This window comes from Lissotriton vulgaris, chromosome 6, assembly GCF_964263255.1.
Source record: "Lissotriton vulgaris chromosome 6, aLisVul1.2, whole genome shotgun sequence".
Classification (NCBI taxonomy): Eukaryota; Metazoa; Chordata; class Amphibia; order Caudata; family Salamandridae; genus Lissotriton; species Lissotriton vulgaris.
In genome coordinates this window covers 1,839,354,370-1,839,373,365 of record NC_141694.1, presented here as the reverse complement: position 1 = coordinate 1,839,373,365, position 18,996 = coordinate 1,839,354,370, and the positions used below count along the sequence as shown (strand labels likewise).

The following is an 18,996-nucleotide window of genomic DNA, read 5'->3' as shown; positions in this document are numbered from 1 at the left end:
AGATGCATTACTGCTGGGTTGGAAAGGTGGAAATCAGAGGACTCTGGTCCCCAGGTAGAGAGGTGGGGGGGGGGGGGGGACGACTCACCTCCACCTCAACCAAATGGAGTTGCAACTGAATCGCTTGGCACTGAAGTCATTCCTCCCATCCGTTACTGGAGATCAGATACAGGTTCTCATGGACAACACAGCTGGTATGGCAACAAGCAGTACAGAATAGGGTTGTGGGTCTTATGCCAGGAGGCTCTACATCTCTGGAAGTGGCTGGATTTTCAGGGCATTTCCCTGACTGCGCAGCTCCTGGCAAGTCCTTTAAACACCAGGGCATATAAACTCAGCCACCGCTCCCTAGAGCATCCAAATAGCAGTTACACTCTCGCATGCCATCGTCCAGCAATGGGGGGGAACCCTGGCTCAATCTGTTTGCCACAGCTCCAATGCTCCGATCCGGCTGAGCTTTCAGGAGGATCTTCTGCCACAGCAGCAAGGCCACTTCTTGCATTCGAGCCTGCACAACCTGCAACTCCATGCAGGGAGATTGAGCGACAACAGTTGATGGCTTTCAATCTCCCTCCCACAGTGGTTGGTGTCATCTTGGCATATTTGCAGGATGCTGGGAGAGGTTTGTTGCCTGGTGTTTCCCTGTAACATCCAACCTTAAATGTGAAGTTGTATGACATCCTGTTTTGTCTCTCTTTAGCCCACCAATGCCTTGCTTTGGCAATAGTCAAGAGTTATCTTTCTGCCATTTTACGATTACCAGATCAGTCAATACTTTTCAAATAACCAATCTGGTGTGTTTCTTGAAAGGAGTGACCCACATGTTCTCACCAACACATTTTGTACTTCTGTAGTGGGACTTTAATTTGGTTCTCACCCACCTGACGTGTACTCCATTTGAACCGATGCACAACTGTGCTCTACAGCTGTTGACCATCAAGATGATGTTCCTCATCGCCGCAAGACGAGCGAGTGAACTCCAGGTCCTTTCCATCCAACAGTCGTACACATCGTTCTTTTAGGACAAATTGGTCCTTACAACAAAAGCAGCATTCTTGCCCACAGTTGTTACGCCTGTGGCGCCGCTATATAGACGACATCCTGGTCATATGGCACGGCAAGAAAAAAAGTATGGAAGCACTCAACAGATGGCTCAACCAACTCAATCCATACTTGAGGTTTACCATGACCACCCATGCAACTCTGGTTTCTTTTCTGGATGTGAACATTTAGCAAAAAATGACAAACTTGAGAATACTCCAACACAAAATCAACAGACAATTCCTTAGGATCAGAAGAAATTGCACAGACCTATAGAGCTACAGAGAAGAATAAGAAAAACGTGCTAAAAGACTACAGGAAAAGGCATACCCAAAACAGATCATTGAACACGTACAGAAACGAGCTCAGAATGCTCCTCGGTCGGTATTACTTGAAACCAATAAGAAGGAAGACACCAAGTCACCGATGTGGGTCACCACCTATAATTCGTCATTGAATACCATCAAGAAAATAATAAACAAGAAACGGCACATTCTTACTTCTAATCAACTGGCTTACAACAAACCCTTGTTCTCATTCAAACGAAATAGGAGCAGTAGGGATATATTGTTACACAGCAAAGGTTTGAAAGCCCCACAAGAGACACAAACCACTCTATGGAACCAACCACTGTCAAAGGACACTTCCCTTGTGGCTCCTGCACAGTATGCCCATTCACTGCGCAATCAAACTTCATCGACTTAACCTCCCCACACCATGGGTGCAGAGGCATCACACTAATTGCAACACCAACAACGTCATTTATATGATCACAACCCCCTGCGGCCAACGATTTATCGGCATGACCAAAGGAAAAGTAAAAATACGTTTAACTGAACATAAGCATGGTACGGTGTACAAGGTCAGCCATTAAATTAACGGTACACTATTTAGAAAGGGGACACACAAATCAGAATTGAAAAGGTTAAACCTTGCACCGTACTGACACAGACCACTAGAAAAAAACAGCGTTGGGTATACAAATTTAATACACATAGATTGGGACTCAATGATGAAATACCTTGGGGCCAGCTAACCCGCATCTAAAAGACAATCTTAGGCTGCCAACCATACAACATAATCCTATGCATGGAAATCATATAGAATGATATAAGAGCCCCTGGACATGTCACAGTGTTTGCTATATAACCACATACCCCATAATGGTTACTTAACCATCCTGTGGGTTAACAGGAGTCAAATAACAGACTAAAAAAGATGCGGCTACTCATAATTGGGCATCAGATCAGTCCTTATCATTCCAACACATTCTTATTGTGGAAGAGGTGTGGCGCAGCGGCCAGGGCGACTGACCCTGAACGCTGGGGATCACGGTTCGATCTCCGGCTCCAGCGGCAGGGGTCTGCCCAGCACCATGTGACTCTGGGCAATAGCTCGCTTAGTCTTCCCGATGGCCCCCAGCGCCTTGACACCTTCGGGTAATTGTTAGCGCTTTACAAATACTCGACATTTACATTTACACATGAATGTTACTAGCCCCCAAACACAGCATAACAAATTTACCAACCAAACCCCCTGAAATGAATGCGTAAATCATTTCCAGGGTAAAGGTCAAAAACCATACGATTGTGGTCTATTTAAGCGTTTGAGCAATCCATTGTAACCGCAGATGCCTCGTACACATAGGTGAACTGTATGTGAATATTTCCTAAATCATAGATTGTAAATCTAGCTGTTAAATATTACTCTACCATGCATGTCTTTTCAAATGTATAACCAAAAAAAGAGCCATTTTGCACCACAAGCCCCACGATCCTTTAGTGTTTAACTATTGTTTTTCATACCATAAGCACCTACAATGCACACAATACTGACATCATCACGTCCGATAAGGACGTAACAGCACTACAAACCCTATGATTCCCTGGGGTATGTGTGTTGTGTGTGTTTGTATTTATATAGCACCTTCTACCCAGAGGTCCCGTAGCGCTGTATTCATACCACTGTGGTACCCTTCCTGGCCTTCCTGTGAGATGTCCACTCCTGGGCACCCCCAAGGTGAAGCCAGGCATCCAAGCGCTGCTGGGGCCGTTGTGGAGATTAAACAAGCTATTGCCCAGAGTCACAGATTGGGACCCATGATTAGACTATGCACAGAGGCGAGAATTATCAGGTCCGGGGTGATTAAGTCCAAGAGCCACAGAGGCGGGAATTGAACCCTGGTCCCGGGCCAGACCTCTGCATCAGGGTCTGCCGCTCTAACCATTGAGTGTAGTTCTTGACATACCAGGCGCACCATTGAGTGAGTCACTATGAAATCATAGCGCTCGACGATGACTGTCGGACACCCATCAGCCACAGCTGCAGAAGAAATGGAAATATTAAGTTGCGCTCACCGGCAAGTGGTAACCACAAGGCCGGGAGTTGCGTGACCAAAGAGGTAGGCGTACCGGTGGGGCGGGACCCTTGATGAAGTAAGTCCTTATGAGAGAGTCTGTGCTTTGTAGTATAGGAGGTTGGCATTACCCAACCGCTTCCGTAATGAATACCCTGCGATTCTTTCTTGGCATGATTGGTTTTTCTCTTAACCAATTTAGAGTGTGACTACAGGGCGACCCCGCGCATCCGCAATATCCTGTGAAACAAGGGGCCTGCCACTAACGGTTGAGTGAAGGTGAAAAAGGTGTATGTGTGGGTGTGTTGTATAATTTTGTTAACACAACAGAGATTCCATTTACATGAGGCATGAGATGTTTTAAGAGGGATATTCTTCTCCATCTGTCAATGGATGAATGACTTCACCAACGAAGTAATATCTACTGGGTAAACTATCATTTTTGAGCTGTAGAGATATGTGATTGAGACACCTCAGGCTTTCACTAAAGTAGGTGAAGAGTCTTTGCTTTTGCGTTGGTGTATCTTCATGAGAGATACCGATGAGGTGCATTCTTATTCACACTTTGAGTAAATAGTCGAACGGCAACACTAGCTTTTACAATATGAGAACATCCTATTCGAGCTCGGCGGTGAAGGGTAGGTGAATCCGCACGGACACGGGAAGCTTGAGCCAAAACTGTAGGCACAACCCTGATGTACCGACCCGCCGACTACTCATGTGGTAATTAATCCCCGACCATTAGGCATAGGATTAACCATTGAGGTAAACTATACCCACAACACATGACACGAGCATGGTTTTCTTTGTAGCTTTCACCGTCACTAGGTCCTGAAGAATCGCGGGAAAATTATCCCATGCGAGAAACATGTCGACCAACCCGCACTCTAGTCTCTTCTAGGGTCACGCTACCTAATCTGCCGTCACCCAGCGAGCTAGATCCACGTTTTTAACTGCAGTAGGGGGACCCCCAGAATAAAGTGTTTTCCGGCACCCCCTGCTACATTTTAATCACTTTCTCCAGGAAACTTACTGCCCTAACCCACACACCCGCACTTCACCAATAGGCTGTTGGACAAAAAGATCTCCGCCAAAGAGCCCCTCTCCGAGGTGAGCCCGTCGGGGATTGCACCGCCTGCCCGACGAGGAGCAACGCCTATGATGAAGCATGACACCCTTTTGGGTGTGTGAGGCAAACACGTCCAACAAAATGGATGCCCAAAGGTGTAACACACACACCTCCGGTCACGCCAGTCTCATTTAATTCCTCACTTTCTATAGGAACAGTTCAGCAACCTCCTTTGTTTAACATACTGGGCGTTGCATGCCAGCATAGAGAATCACACATTGGGATTCAATGTGACGCACTGACCAGTCAAAACTGAAATAAGGTTACGTGAGAACAGTCACTAATTCAGTCGTTTTTAAACACAGGTTGGACCTAAGACAAATAACAAAACAACAAAAAGGTCAAGTATACACTTGACCCTTGGATGCAGATAGGTACTTGCATTTAGTCTGCACGAATGTTAACAGCTGATTGAGCTGACACACCAGGGAGGTGAGATTAATCACCCTGACGAAAGGCCCTCACCCAATGTGGCCATGGAGTAGGGCTGAAAAATGTTGGCTTAGGGTCATAGGACCATTGCATCCTTAACAACCCACATATTCATTTACATTTTTAACATCCCCAACTGCTCCAACAATAAAGGGATACCTTGGTGCCAGCTGGAGGACTTTTTTATCTTTATGCCCTTTGGTCTTTTTCTCTCAAGTGCTCCCTAGAACATGGTTTGGCACAGCCTGACCTTTAGGAGTCAGGGTGAACCCGATGATGAAGCATAACACTATTAGAGTGTGTGAGGGTTCTTTAAAGAAAAGGAACCCTTTCCTTTCCCGCTTTTAATAGTGTGGTATGATGCAGAGCCATGGAGGATGCTTCATAAAGTGCCCTTGAAAAACCCCAAAGTGGGTTATGTTTTGCAGATCTGTAGAGTGCGCTATCACCTGAGAGGGTACTGTGGAGCTGAGCAGGTGCGGGTCTTGCCACACCTCGGGCCTCGTGGGACTGCTCGAAAAGCCAGGACTTCAGCTTCTTGCAGAATTCAAGTAGTGAGGAGTAGGATTTAATATGTAGTGCCAGGTTGTCCACGCTTTAGGAGCGATGTAGGAGAAGGCTTTACTGACGGATCTGGTTTCCTGTATCCGTGATGTGTGTGCAAGAAGGAGTCCGACCGAGCAGAGGTGTCTGGACGGATTGTGATAGCAGATGCGATTGCTGAGATAGGCTGGGCCAGTGTTATGTAGTGCCTTGAAACTGTGGCTAAGTAGTTTGGATTGTGCTTGTTTTCATATACGGGGAGCCAGTCGAGCTCCATCAGAAGGTTGAGTGTGATTCTGGTTGCTGAGCTCTGAATGGTCTGCAGCCTTCTGGTGAGTTTGTTGAAGACCAGGGCATATAGGGTGTTCTCGTAGTTCGACGTGCTTGAGACACGGATATGCGTGACAGGTTTCCGGCCGTTGCTTGGGAACTTGGTTTGGGATTTTAAATGTGGGACATTTCATCTAACATTCTCAGCAACACTAGCAGGCCTTATTGTATCGACAAGCCCTGTATGGTATTCCCCAGCTAGACAACCCCTAACACACCTCTCTGGTTGACTCTCCATGCCTGTCCCTTCGTACACAGGAGACACTTCACACACATACCTCTCCAGCCAGGGATGCAGCTTCCATCCAACTACAGCAAACCATATAGCGCTATGACTGAGGAGAGTCACTGCGCTCAATGAGCGTTAGCGATGCAGGGATAAAGTGGAGAAACGCTGTCTTGTGCGAGGACAGAAAGTAACAGCCCAACTGAGTGGAGAGAGCAGCCAATGTTCAAACCCTAAACAAACGACACCAGGTACACAGGGGAAAATGTACAATGTTGCACAATTTTATTTGTAAATGTAGTCTTCGTAAAAATCACACAGCAAAACACAAAGCTGCAATATCGATTAAACAACGCTTCAAAATGATCATTTACATATCAGTAAATAATTGTGCCTTTTTTTATCTTGAACCGTAAAACTGGCAAAACACCTGCAAAAGGGAAGTGGGGAAAGACAATAGAAAGACAACACAATAAACACAATCAGCGACATATAAATAAAAAAACACAACAGAAATGTAATTTGATGTATTCTTCTTCTCCATGACTACAAACAAAAGTACAGTATTAAAAGGAGATACAAATTATGCCCATGACTTCTCACAGTCTTCAAAAACATCTCAAAATTACTGACCTTGAAACAAAATTTTGTACAAGCCATGTGTGTAGAGATGAAGAAACAACAAATATGGTTGTCCTTGGTGTTGTACAGGGATGTGAGAAAAAAACATTTATAGTGAGGTCTGCACTTTCCAGCAGCAAACCAGACAAGGGCTGAAGAAAAGGCAGAGTGGACCTGACAGGGACGCGGCGTCTAGGGACACTGGTCATCTACATAGGGATGTGACGTCTAGGGACACCGGTCATCTACGTCTGGTAGCCAACGAGGACCATCAGTCTACGCTGCTGTGTCATGGCGCCCAAGGAGCTCGCAGGAGTCCTTACGTGATGATGACCCTTGAGATACTGATGTAAAACTGGAAGGAACAGATAATGCTACAATGCACCCTTTGCGCCTAGAAGTATCAGTACCTCGCGCTTTGCTAGGTTGGCCTCCCTGACATCCTTCATGATGGAGCAGTTTTCCTGTTGACTCTTTCCTACAGGTTGGTCCTTCACTATGTTATAATATTCCCAAAGGTCTGTCGAAGGTGATTAGCAAGAAAAGTCCTATCCACAAAGGCATTAACGGCTTATCACATGTAGGTGTCAATATATCTGCTTCTGTGATACTCTAAGACTATCCCATAGCGGGGGTGTCAAAGTCTGCAGGGTCCATGGTGGCCCAGGATGCACAGCATGGCTGTGCTCGGAGAAGAGTACACCAGAATGTACAAGACTCGAGTCTAAAAATAGTGCAATTTAATAATATTTTTCTGGCCTCTGTGGTTTCAACGTACGATTTTGGTTGACTTACAGGATATACTACCCTGGCTCGGTGCAGCAATGCTGTTTACCTGCTGCGTTCTGTCTACTAATGGATTTGCCATTTTAAATCTTTTAATGTAGGGCTCGCAATCAAAGCCGCTAAAGTGAGATGACTTTGGAGGCAGCCATTGTAAGAAAAAGGACACTTCATAAAACCGTGGTATCTTTTTTTCCATTCCGTCACACCGTTTTGAGGCAGCTTAGCCCCCAAACTAGAAATAGGACGTAGTGATGCAAGTAAGAGAGGGGCGATGTTCATAGTAATGGAATAGGGGCAGTTGGTAGTGTACATGTGTGATCGGTGGGTATAAGGGGGATCTATGTGGGTATAAGTGGGGTGTGTGTGTTTGAGTGTACGTGGGGAGTGTGTGTTTGGGTGTAAGTGGGGAGTGTGTGTTTGGGTGTTTGTGGGGAGTGTGTGTGTGGGTTTGGGTTTGAATGGGGTGTGCATTTGGGTGGGAGTGGTGTGTGTGGGTGTAAGTGGGAGGGATGTGTGTGGATCGACCTGTGCATTTGTGGATGCCTAGTTGCAGCAGTGGTGTGTATGCGTCTATATGCCCAGGTTTGGAGCCTATGGAGGGGCTTGTCGGGAGAGACAGTTTGTCCATCTGTGTCCCTGACGTTTCAAAATTGAGCATTGGATAAACCACTGTTTTTGGTTTTCAGTTGTGTGTGTTATGCTTCAGATATCTAACTTACCAGCCACTGGTGTGGGTCATTAAAAGGTTGCTGCAGAGGGTGGCTGTAGCGGGCATGCATGGTTGCTAAGTTTGTGCTGTTGAGAAAAAAGGTAATCAGCACTAGGAAGGGTTTCAAATTGTTCATGTTCGGAGTCAACAAAAACGTGTTGTCTAGTGGTGCTTTCGTGAAGACTGTGTATGGGCAAGAGCCAATGGCTCGCCTTATAATCTTTGTCAATCTGTATTTTAGAGGGTACATAACAATCTAAGGCAATTTTTATTAGTCTTGAATATGGATTACATTCTGATGAGTGTCCAATATTGTACAACGATAAGTTCAGCTCTAGACGATACATCAATATGTGTAGTTAATACCATGTGATGCAATCCATACTGTTTAAAGTTCTTACAATCTGTCCTGTAAAAAATAAAGTGTTGAGAAAAAGTCTGATGTTGTCCACTGATGTGTAATCTAAATTAATTAACAATGGTAAAGACCAATTCATACTGAGTTATAGGTAGACTCTGGTTGATTTTGTTTCAGATTGTTGGATATCTGTCACGCCTCTGCACAAAACGACAGGATGGCTTGATAGGTGCACCTCTGGGAGGGGTCCACACACACCTCAGAGAGCTGATAGAACAAAAGAGAAAATTTAATGATGCTACAAAGCTAGAAGAAAGCTGTAAACAGTATGTTTAATTCTAGTCTGCAAAGACATTCGCACTAGGTTTGTTTACGAAGCTAAAATGGACTTTTGTCAAAAAGCTGTACAATTTGAATAAAAGCACACAGAGACCTAGAGGGTCTGTGAAATGTTACTGCTTGGATAAGAGTGTGTGGATTACATTGGAAAGAGAGGCCCTCAACGCTGGAAGCAATGGCAATGTAGAATAAATACTACAAATAGAGGTTACCTACCCGTAACACTGAGCTTGCGGCTTGGCGTCTATCATAGATTGACAAACTTTGCGTACACCTGCCACATTGTGGTGGATTCAGAATAGTCTACAAACACTTACAGAGGCGAACCCTGATGTCACTGAGCCTGCTTCAGAAGCACGAGGTTGAAGATCACAGCAGGATTAGTGCTGGGGGTTCACTTCTTGTAGTCTTTTCTTCAGGTGAGTCACACAAGTCCTGGTGGTTGGATCTCTGTCGTCGTTGATACGAGTTCTCTCCATTGGTGAGTGGCATAAGGTCGCTTTAATGATGTCTGATAGTATCTCCTGAGATACACCTGTAGGTTGAAGATTCTCCAGCTGGTCAGTAATTGCTCATCTTAACTAAACAATTTATATATAAAAAGTGTGAAAAAGTGTTCCACTAGCTCACCGCAGCATCACTTCAATATCTAAGACATGGACATTCACTGCTGCTTCCGGTAGCCACAGAGAGAAATACAATAGGGGTTGTTCAGCATTAGAATATATCTTATCAGGCTGAAACCCTATGAGTCGAAAAAATAAAAATCCATGTTAAGTCGGTCATCCATTGTGCATCACAGAGGTCCATAAAAAAGATGAACTGATCAATGGAGTAGCATACTTGTGTGCAACAGATAGTGGGGCGCTACAAAGAGAGAATGTGAGAGGGAATACATCGATTTCCTTTCCCATGAATTCAAAAAACCTAATATCACCCATGCTGTTAACATTAGAGAAATTCAGATGTAGCAAGAGATGCCCGAGCCACAGCTGTAGGGTTAGGTCATTGCCCTTGTGTGTTTGTAACAAGCCACACACTACAAAGGAATTGTTTTCAGAAATCGGACTCCCTCCGAGGGATATTACTACTCCCTTGTGATTACTCATCATGAGATATGCGCACCGTGATGACTTGGGGGGTTATGATTGAAGTTACCCAAAGATATCAAAGGGAACCACAGGTTGAAACAATCTTGGTAGAAGCATGGTTATAAGCGTATTCTGTGTTATGGCATAGCTCTGTCGTTAAATTAAATAGAAATATCAGTTTCTGGTATTCATGGATTAATGCAGGTATTTTTTTATCTTACAGATGTCTATTCCAACAATGCTTTCATTTCATTTGAGTAGTTACAATTTTTTTTAGTTTACCTCAATCTGACCGTATCAAATATGAACATTTGTGTAACTCTATTTTAGACTCATTTTCTCATGTTATTCCTTCTAATGTTGAAGTTGATTTATGAATTTATATTCAAACTTTTGCCACATCATCTCATGGTGTTTCTATTTTATATAAAAAATTATCCAATTCTCTAGGAAAATAACATTAATAAGATTGTAATATTTTGGAATAATGAACTTTCAATCTCCTTGTCTATTGATACTTGGAAAGATATTTGGCTTAACAGTCTTTCTGGTTGGTTACCAGTCTCACTTTATCAAACCAATTCTTATATTTTATTCAACTGTTTATGGACTCCATTATGTTTATTTCAAGCTAAGGTTCTTCAATCTTCAACTTGTTGGTACTGTTAATTACATCCTGGTAGATTACACCATATGCTTTTCGAGTGTCCTTTAATTTTTAAATTCTGGACTGAAGTTTGGGATATTATAAAAAGATTTTAAATGTTCATGATGAGGTTTCCTTCAAATTTGTAATATGCAAATCTGCTGTTCTCTGGCAAAACTTAAATGACTTAGAAGGTAAACTTTTACATTTTCTAATATCCGCAGCTTTAAAATCCATTACATTTTGATGGAAAGATGTTTTGCTATTATCAGTTCATGCTTGGAATGGAATGGAAACTGTTCTTATATAGCGCATGGCTACCCGGGAGTATCCCAGCGCTTGGAACATAGGGAGGCGGAGTGGGTATGGATTTTTTTTTTTTTAAGGAAAGAGCCAAGTTTTTAGTTTCTTGCGGATGGTGAGGTGGTTGGTTTCTTGACGAAGGGGGAGGGGAAGGGAGTTCCATAACTTCGATGCTTGGTGGTCTTGGGTTATTTTTACAAGGGGAGCTCAGTGGTTTTTACTGGTATTAATCATAATTCTAATCCTTATCACTCTTTTTGGAAACCTGTTGATATATATTTATCTTCTTGATTATATATTTATATCTAGTTTTCTTTATAATCAATATTATATTAGACTAACTTTTACAGTATAGTAGCTCTATTTATAGTTAATGCAATAATGTTATAGTTGTTTCCTTTCCCTCCCCCTTTTTCGTTTTTCAGAGAATATTTGCACTTTTGTTGCCTATTGTAATTCAATTGATGTTTTTGCATCTTTTTATTGTGTTTAGGTATTTTCACTTAATAATATTTTTTCTGTATTGTCTTTGTTCATTGATTAATATGATAACTCAATAAAATATTTTGAACTTTAAAAAAAAAAGAAGCGTATTTTGTGTTTGTGACAATCTCGCGTCCTTGTGGTAATCGTTGTACTCTGTGAAAATGTGCAACATAGCATTATGATGTAACACAAGAGAGCTCTGTTCTTTGTAAACGGGTGTAGGGCCTTGGCCTGTGATGGGCACATCAGATGGCAGTGATATCATGAAGACAACCAGCATCCTACCTCTGTTTTCATGACACAAATGTTCAAGAGACTGAGCCACAGCAGTGGAAGCAGGTTATCTTAGATTCTACATCCTTCAGATCCTGCATCCTCCATCACAATGAACCAAGGGGTCAAATGTCACTAGGGTGCATTCTCTATCATGAGATGGGCCCACAGCAATAGAAGCAGGTTATCTTAGATCCATCCAGTGGACCATCAAAAAGAACCGAGAGGGTCAACAATAATTGGGCTGTATGGTGGGACTGCAGAGTTCCTCACCTGCTGAAAGTGACAGTGCAGATTTCTTCTATGTGACGCAGCATGTCTATGTAAGATATCTGCGTTAAACATTTTTAAGTTTTGCCTCGACAAAGCATGCGCTGTCTCTATAAGACACTTTGTTTACATACAGGGGGCTTAAAGCCAGACCGTAGCTTACCATTTCCTTCATTCCAGTTTGTCTTCAAATGCCTGTGTCATGTCCTCCTCTTGTTTTTGGCCCTCCCCTGGAGCATGGACCAAGTACTCATGCCCTTCCTCTGTTCCTGTTAGAGGAGCTACTTTTGATTTAAGTTAAAGCATTCCATATGAGTGCTTGTGTTTTCATTCCATATCCCCATGCATTTAGCTTCTATACCCTCCTACCTGCCGCCCTTTCACGTTGCTTCTTTTACCTCCCACTCCCTGCCTAACAATGTAAGCAAATCAGCCCATCTAGGACAGTGAATAGGTCCATAGGTGTGTGGCACAGAATAAACAAAAATAAAGTGTGGCTGTGATTCTGCATGCTTCCCAAATAAAGAAGGCGATGCCAAAGGGGATGATGGATGGTGCGTTTAAGCAAATCAAACACTCACCCCCAGTCAACTGATCTGGGTTTAATCCATCATCATTCTTTAGCTCACTCCACCACCCCAGTTCAGACATGGCAATATGCAAATCAGTCTGACCCTGTGCCTCATGGGAACAGTCCAGCCCGAACTGCCAAGCCAGGTCTTCCCTGGACCGTAAACAAGCATCCTGGGACCGGTTTCGGGTTCATCACCCTCATCAGCTAGCCTATCTTGAATCCAGTGGCAAAGTGAGCAAGGGACCCACGTCTGGGCATACCCTGCCAACTCAGGGCGAACAATGCGATAACAAAGGAGATGATGGACAGAGCATTTGAGCAAATCAAATACTCACCCCCAGTCAACTGGTCTGGGTTTAATCCCTCATCATTCTTTAGCTCACTACAGTGCCTCTTTAAATTACTGACAAAATCTACGAGAGTGGCTTCTCTTCAGAGATTAAGGGCCCTATAGAACTTGAACCGAGGCTCAGGCATAGGCATTTGACTGCATCCCTCTAGGCCACTGCACTCTAATCTATTCTGTATCACTCCACTCTACTCTATTCTGCTGCACTCTACACCACTGCACCCTGCACCCCTCCACGCTGCACCTGTGCACCCTATGCCACTCAACTCTACGCCACTCCACTCTAAGCCTCTGCACCACTGCACTCTACGTCAATGCACTCTATGCCCCTGCATTCTACTCTGCACCGCTCAAGCTACTTCACTCTACTCTAAACTGTGACACTGCACTCTACACCACTGACTCTACACTACTTTACGCCACTGCATACTACTCTGCATCATTTTATGCCACTGCACTCAATGCCGCTCTACACTGCATCACTCTGTACCACTGCACTTTACAGCTTATAACTACGCCACTCTACTCTGGACAACTGCACTCTACTCCTTGCCAGTGCACTACGCCACACTACTCTGCACTACTCTACGCCAAAGCACTTTACACCACTGCATTCTATGAAACTCTGCTCTACTCTGCACCACTGCACTCTACACCACTTTTCTTTACTTTGCACCACTCCATTCTATGCAACTGCACTCTGCACCACTCTACTGTAGTCTGTATCACTTTACTCTATGCCACTGCACTCTACGCCTTTGCACTCTATGCCACTGCAATCTACATGCACTCTCCTTTTGCACCACTCTACGCCACTTCACTGGAGGAAAGTCCTTCTCCTACATCGCAGCAAGGGCCTGGAATGACCTCCCCTCCACCAAACCCCACACTGCCCCAGTTCAGGAAGGCTCTCAAGACCTGGCTCTTCGGATGACCCCAAGCACTCTACGGAGCAGCACCTTGCCCTTCCTAGCGCCTTGAGACCCTCGTGGGTGAGTAGTTGCGCTTTACAAACCCCTGATTGATTGGTTCACACTCAGCGCCTTTGCACTCTAGGCCACTATACTGTAGGCAACTCCAAGCCATTCTATTTCACTCTACTCTGTACGACTCTATGCCATGCCACTCTACACCACTCTGCTCCACTTCACTCTACACCACTCCAGTTGAGTCTGCCCCACTCTCCCATCTGCCACACAACTCTACTAGTCTCAGCTCCACGCTACGTAACTCCGCTGTACAACATGGCTAAAAGGCATTGGCAAAGCCACTATCTCTAGCATAGGGGAAACCTATTGGCTTTGCCAGTGGTTGTTCTTTTCAAGGAAGAAAATGTAAAAGAGTTTAGGTAGCAAGGATGCTACGTGTTTCGATGAAGTTTGGAAAAAAAATAATTACATACATTTCTATTAAAAAATTGAATAAGGTTTTTTTTTAAATCGGAAGTAATTTTTTCCTCTCAATTTTCATAACTGTGGGAACTGCAAGTGGGCAGAAAGATTAATGGTAATAAATATTAATAATTACGCAACTGAGGCTTAAAATGAAAGCGGTGAACCCCACTGAGCGCAATTTCATCCCCACAACACCCCTTTCTGCACTCTACCTGGTCCAATACTTCTTTGTCAGACACCAAGAGAGTATCATCGGTCTTTGGTCTCAGGAGAGGCAAGGACTGCTCGGTCAAGGCGTTGACATTCCTTGATATTTCTGTAAGAAACAGATTGGAGAACACAAAGAACAATGTTAGGGTCTGGAACAGAACTAAATGGCACTGCCTCACTCTCTCAACATTACAATAACAGCCCACCTTTTTTCATGTGTAACTATAACTGTAATGCTTTTGCTATGAGTGATCGTCCTGCTACAAACCGTGTTCTCGCCATGTTAGCGGAGGTACTGTGTGGTTGAATCTCTGCTTGGCCAGCTCCTTTGACTACATTTCTCTGAGAGCCACCACCTTCCTAATGTAGCATTATAGCCAGCTGCAAAGGGTTATCCCAGTCGCGAAGGCCCACTGCACAAGTTATTGGCCGAAACCGTAGGCGAGGGCCTATAACGAAGGAGAAGGGCTTTAATGACTGGTATATCCTGTGGCAGAGAGCTACTAGGCTATTCGGATCTTCAATCTACCGAGGGCTGAATATTCTAAAATAAAATGAATGAAACAGAAAGTCAAACATTGAAATGATGGAGCAGAAAGTCTATGCCAGCCATCATGGGCATTGAGCTGCTTCATTGTCTTCAGCGGACCTCCCAACACTCCTGATGTTAAACAGTGTTCCAGCCCGCTGCCAATGACTATACTGGTTGTTAAAAGTTTTCTCCTGATTTATAAGGTCAATACTCTAATGGACTTATAACCCTTCTGCAAGGGCTATAATGGTTGTTAAAGGCCCTCTCCTCGTTATAGGCCCTCGGCTGCAGCTCCATCTTATAACTCGGTTTCAGGGCCTTTACCAACTAGTATAGCCCACGGTAGTGGCTATATTAATGTCCAGGCGATTAGAGAGAATATTGGACTTCAGTCTTAGCGCTCTATTTTTTAGTGATGCTTCTCTTGATCTTTTAATAAAAGTTTGTTTTACTGATGAAGTAAAATCATTTTAAACTCAATGCTTTCAAAGAGTGCAGTCAGAAAACTGATATGTCCCCAAATATTTTTAAACAAAGCTACTGATGACAGAACAAAAGGCACGACTTTTATAGCCATTAACATGAGAAATTAGGTTTGTGCCCCGCACATGAACATGTTTTAAGCTAACAAATGTTCTATGAGAGGCAGAAAGAGCTGTACAGAGCCAATAGTTTTTTTTTTAAATGGATTACTGTGGATCACTGGATGACAAGCTTTTTGTTCTCCAATAATATTTTCAGTGGTATCAGCTGCGAATAGTTTGTTTCTCAAATGAAACAGCTCTAACTTCGAAATGGCTGGGACCCGTTTTGTATCCAAGATTGTTAAAACATGATACGTTAGAGAGTAAGGCTACAGAACATGTTATTGCAATATTCAACAACTGTGGCCCTGGCAAGTCCAATCTACATCCCGACTTCAAAGCTTAGAACACTGTGTTTAATGTTGTGTGTGATGATTAAACTATAGTGTTCCACTAATGCCGAGGTAGATGTGACAATCTTGGATGGGGGAGAGGCCTTCACAGTGCCATCTTTAGCTGGTGTGCAGAGCTCTGGGGTCGAGTCACGGACCTGCCCATGAAGGCAGGCTTGTGTACATCAGAATCAAAGGCCTTCTTTGAAGAACTGTGGCACAAGGCTTCCTGTATGTGACAGACCTTTTAGATTTCAAAGAGAGTCGAGAACACTAACTGCACTCTACGCTGACAGGAAGGCTGAAGCGAGAAGCGAGTGGACAACGCTCCCCACAGTGGCACCGGTGGTCACTACCAAAGTCTAGCAGTCCCACCTGTAAGAGATCTCTGCTTCGGAAGCCCGTTGGGCGAGTACTTCCAGACTCTCAGGATGGGCTCCCCGCTACCATGTTGAAGCGGTTGTATGAAGGTACAACGCAAGTAAATACATTGTGTGCCTTTGCCAAGCATTTTTTTGCACGCATGTTCTTACCTCGAATATGCATTTACAACGCATGTCAATACCACGCATTGTTTTTAGATTTAAAAACGATATATTTGGGGGGGGGGGGGGGAGAACCCACACACCCCCAACTTACCTTAACCCCTTCCATGCTGATGACGAACCCCAGCCGTCATGCACTACGGTGCTCGTGTGCTGATGACGGCTGGGGTTCGTCATGGCCCGCCCCTGTTCGTTTGTTTACCGCACAGGGGCGGAAACGGGCCAGCAGGGAAGAGGTTAAATGTGTGGTATTGGCATGCGTTGTAAATGCATATTCACGGTAAAAATATGCATGCTGAAAAATGTGTGGTAAAGGCACAATGAGGTAAAAACTTTGTTGTAAAGGCTGTTTCCCATTGAAGCAAGTGGCCAACGCTTGCCGCAGTGGCACCGGTGGTCACCACACAAGTCTAGCAGTCCCACCTGTAAGCGATCTCTGCTTCAGAAGCCTGTTGGGCGAGTACTTCCAGACTCTCAGGATGGGCTCCCCGCTACCATGTTGGAGGGAGCTCTGCGAGTGCAGCAGTCCGTTCTTCCTCACCGGAATCCGGCTGGGCCGCAAGGGAGGCACGGAGCTGCAAGCCACCAAGAAAAGAAGAGAACGAGTCAGCGAAGAACAAAATGCAAATGAAAATTCAGAGCCCAGTGGTTTGAGACACCAGTGACATGATCAAAGAGTAAACTGGTTTCTGATTAACTGTACCTACGTGACATATCAGAATGGTAATTGGAGTGAGTCACACTATATACCTGATATCCAACACATCATCACTGACTAAGAAGTGACTTTACAGTACATGTTACTATGTTTGTTAAGTCTGTGAGTCAGTGGTTGTGTCCATTACGTGCTTAATGCGGTGTTCTCATCTAGAAATGTTATTGATGTAAACATTCAATAAAGAGGTTTGAATATAAAATGACAAACAATGAATTGGAAAATGATCTCTCACGATCAGTTTTGGCACAGTTTACAAAGCAAAGGGGCTGGGAAATCAATAGCATTCATAGCAGCTGTCCAGCTGTTAGTGGTCACATCAGCAACTTCATGGTTGATGATGGAGATAAATGTCTTTGGCTCCTTCTCAAAAAATCATGTAGGTTATGTTTCCGCATCCTATCAAAATGCATTTGGACTGCTCGGACCATTCAACTATGCACATCTTTTTTTTTTTTTTTAACATATTTTAGGTCCTGCTGTAGCCAAATATTTTCGTCACCCATCTCCTATTTTTAGCCAAAACAAAGTTTAACACCAAAGGGCGTTGGGATGTTCCGTTGAAATTGATCCGGACATCATTGTTCACGAGGTTCCTAGTGCTGTTCGCCAGAGACCTGGTTTCCCTGCTCAGGGCGCGGATGACTTTGGGCTCAAAATGCACATGTCGATCCTTTTGTCTATTTTCTGTGCAGGGCCAAGATCCGCTCATCTATTTAAGGGAGTGCGGCTACCTCTGGGGGGAACTTCTCTCTCGCTGCTACATCACGCTTTCACCGGGATACTCTGTTTTAGTGGTTGTGCAACATGTTTGTGTCAATGACAGAATCAGAGATCCACTTAGAAGATCTTTCGAGGGGGAAAAAGTTGGCTTTTGTGCAACTTTCCTTCTTGAGAGATCTGATGTGTCCTTAAACTAAAGGACACCTTTGAAGAATCGCGGGAGATCTAGATTACGAGGTTTTCATTGAAGGCTTTGTTGGAATGTGTTCACCAAATTTTCAGTTTTACTCCTTAATCTTATTCGTTGTGAAACATTGATTGTTTCCCTGCACAGGTTGTGTGGGCTGATATGGGGTGGATGGAGCCTTGCCCTGGTACATGTGGGTTGACCGAACTTCTTAGCTATTTGGGACCCCTGTCCTAGATAGGGTATGGGAGTAAAATTACACGAGATATGAAAGAAATCATGGAAATATTTAGCCCACTCGTGGTGCATGCCTCTCCGCATGTAGCCAGTTTCTCCCCTGCTACTCGGCGGTCTATGCAGAGTGCGGATTGAGAGGGCGAGGAGAGCTATGGACATCAATACCTGCCGTGCGCCTGTGTGTGTACACAATTCCCTCTTTTTTGCTCCGGTTTGACCCTACCGCTCATGGTGCTGCAGCTGTTATGCAGTAGGTTACCTCTGGTGGACAAGAGTGTAATTGGGGAATTTTGTTGACTCCACTGGTTATACTGCAGTTTTGTATGTTTATTTAGAGGCGCAATGTGAAACACTGATATATACTAGGGGCAGTATGATGCTCTGATTACGCATGCTGTGTGTCCATGTTTTGTTGTGCAATAAATCAATAAAATAACTATATTTGCTTTAAAAACGTATTAATCATAGAAAGTGATTCCAAATTTTGGAGATCCTTCTAAAGACAGTAAGGCCCCCTAGGCCACCCTTTTGGCATATTGTTAGCCTGTTAAGGGGAGTGATTAAGGACTTTGGGTTTGGACATCTACTCTGGATTATCTGTGACCCGCTGCCCCCTAACCTGTGAATCGAGCTGCAGGCTTCTTCCCTGACAAGCATGTCTTGATCAATCCCTGG

General features: G+C 44.1%; 1 protein-coding gene across 2 annotated transcripts in view; it reads right to left on the bottom strand.

The window, feature by feature from the left end:
- Positions 1-6,320: 6,320 nt before the first annotated feature.
- Positions 6,321-18,996, bottom strand: part of AGBL5 (AGBL carboxypeptidase 5) — a 503,530-nt gene continuing 490,854 nt past the window's right edge. The window contains exons 16-18 of one of the 2 annotated variants that reach the window (XM_086928124.1): positions 16,883-17,034; positions 14,469-14,572; positions 6,321-8,798 (exon numbers count right to left, since the gene is read on the bottom strand). In XM_086928124.1, the coding sequence (XP_086784250.1) occupies positions 8,724-8,798; positions 14,469-14,572; positions 16,883-17,034 (331 nt within the window). In that variant the 3' untranslated portion in view covers positions 6,321-8,723. The remainder of the gene's footprint in view (positions 8,799-14,468; positions 14,573-16,882; positions 17,035-18,996) is intronic. The other variant, XM_086928123.1, reaches the window with a different exon arrangement.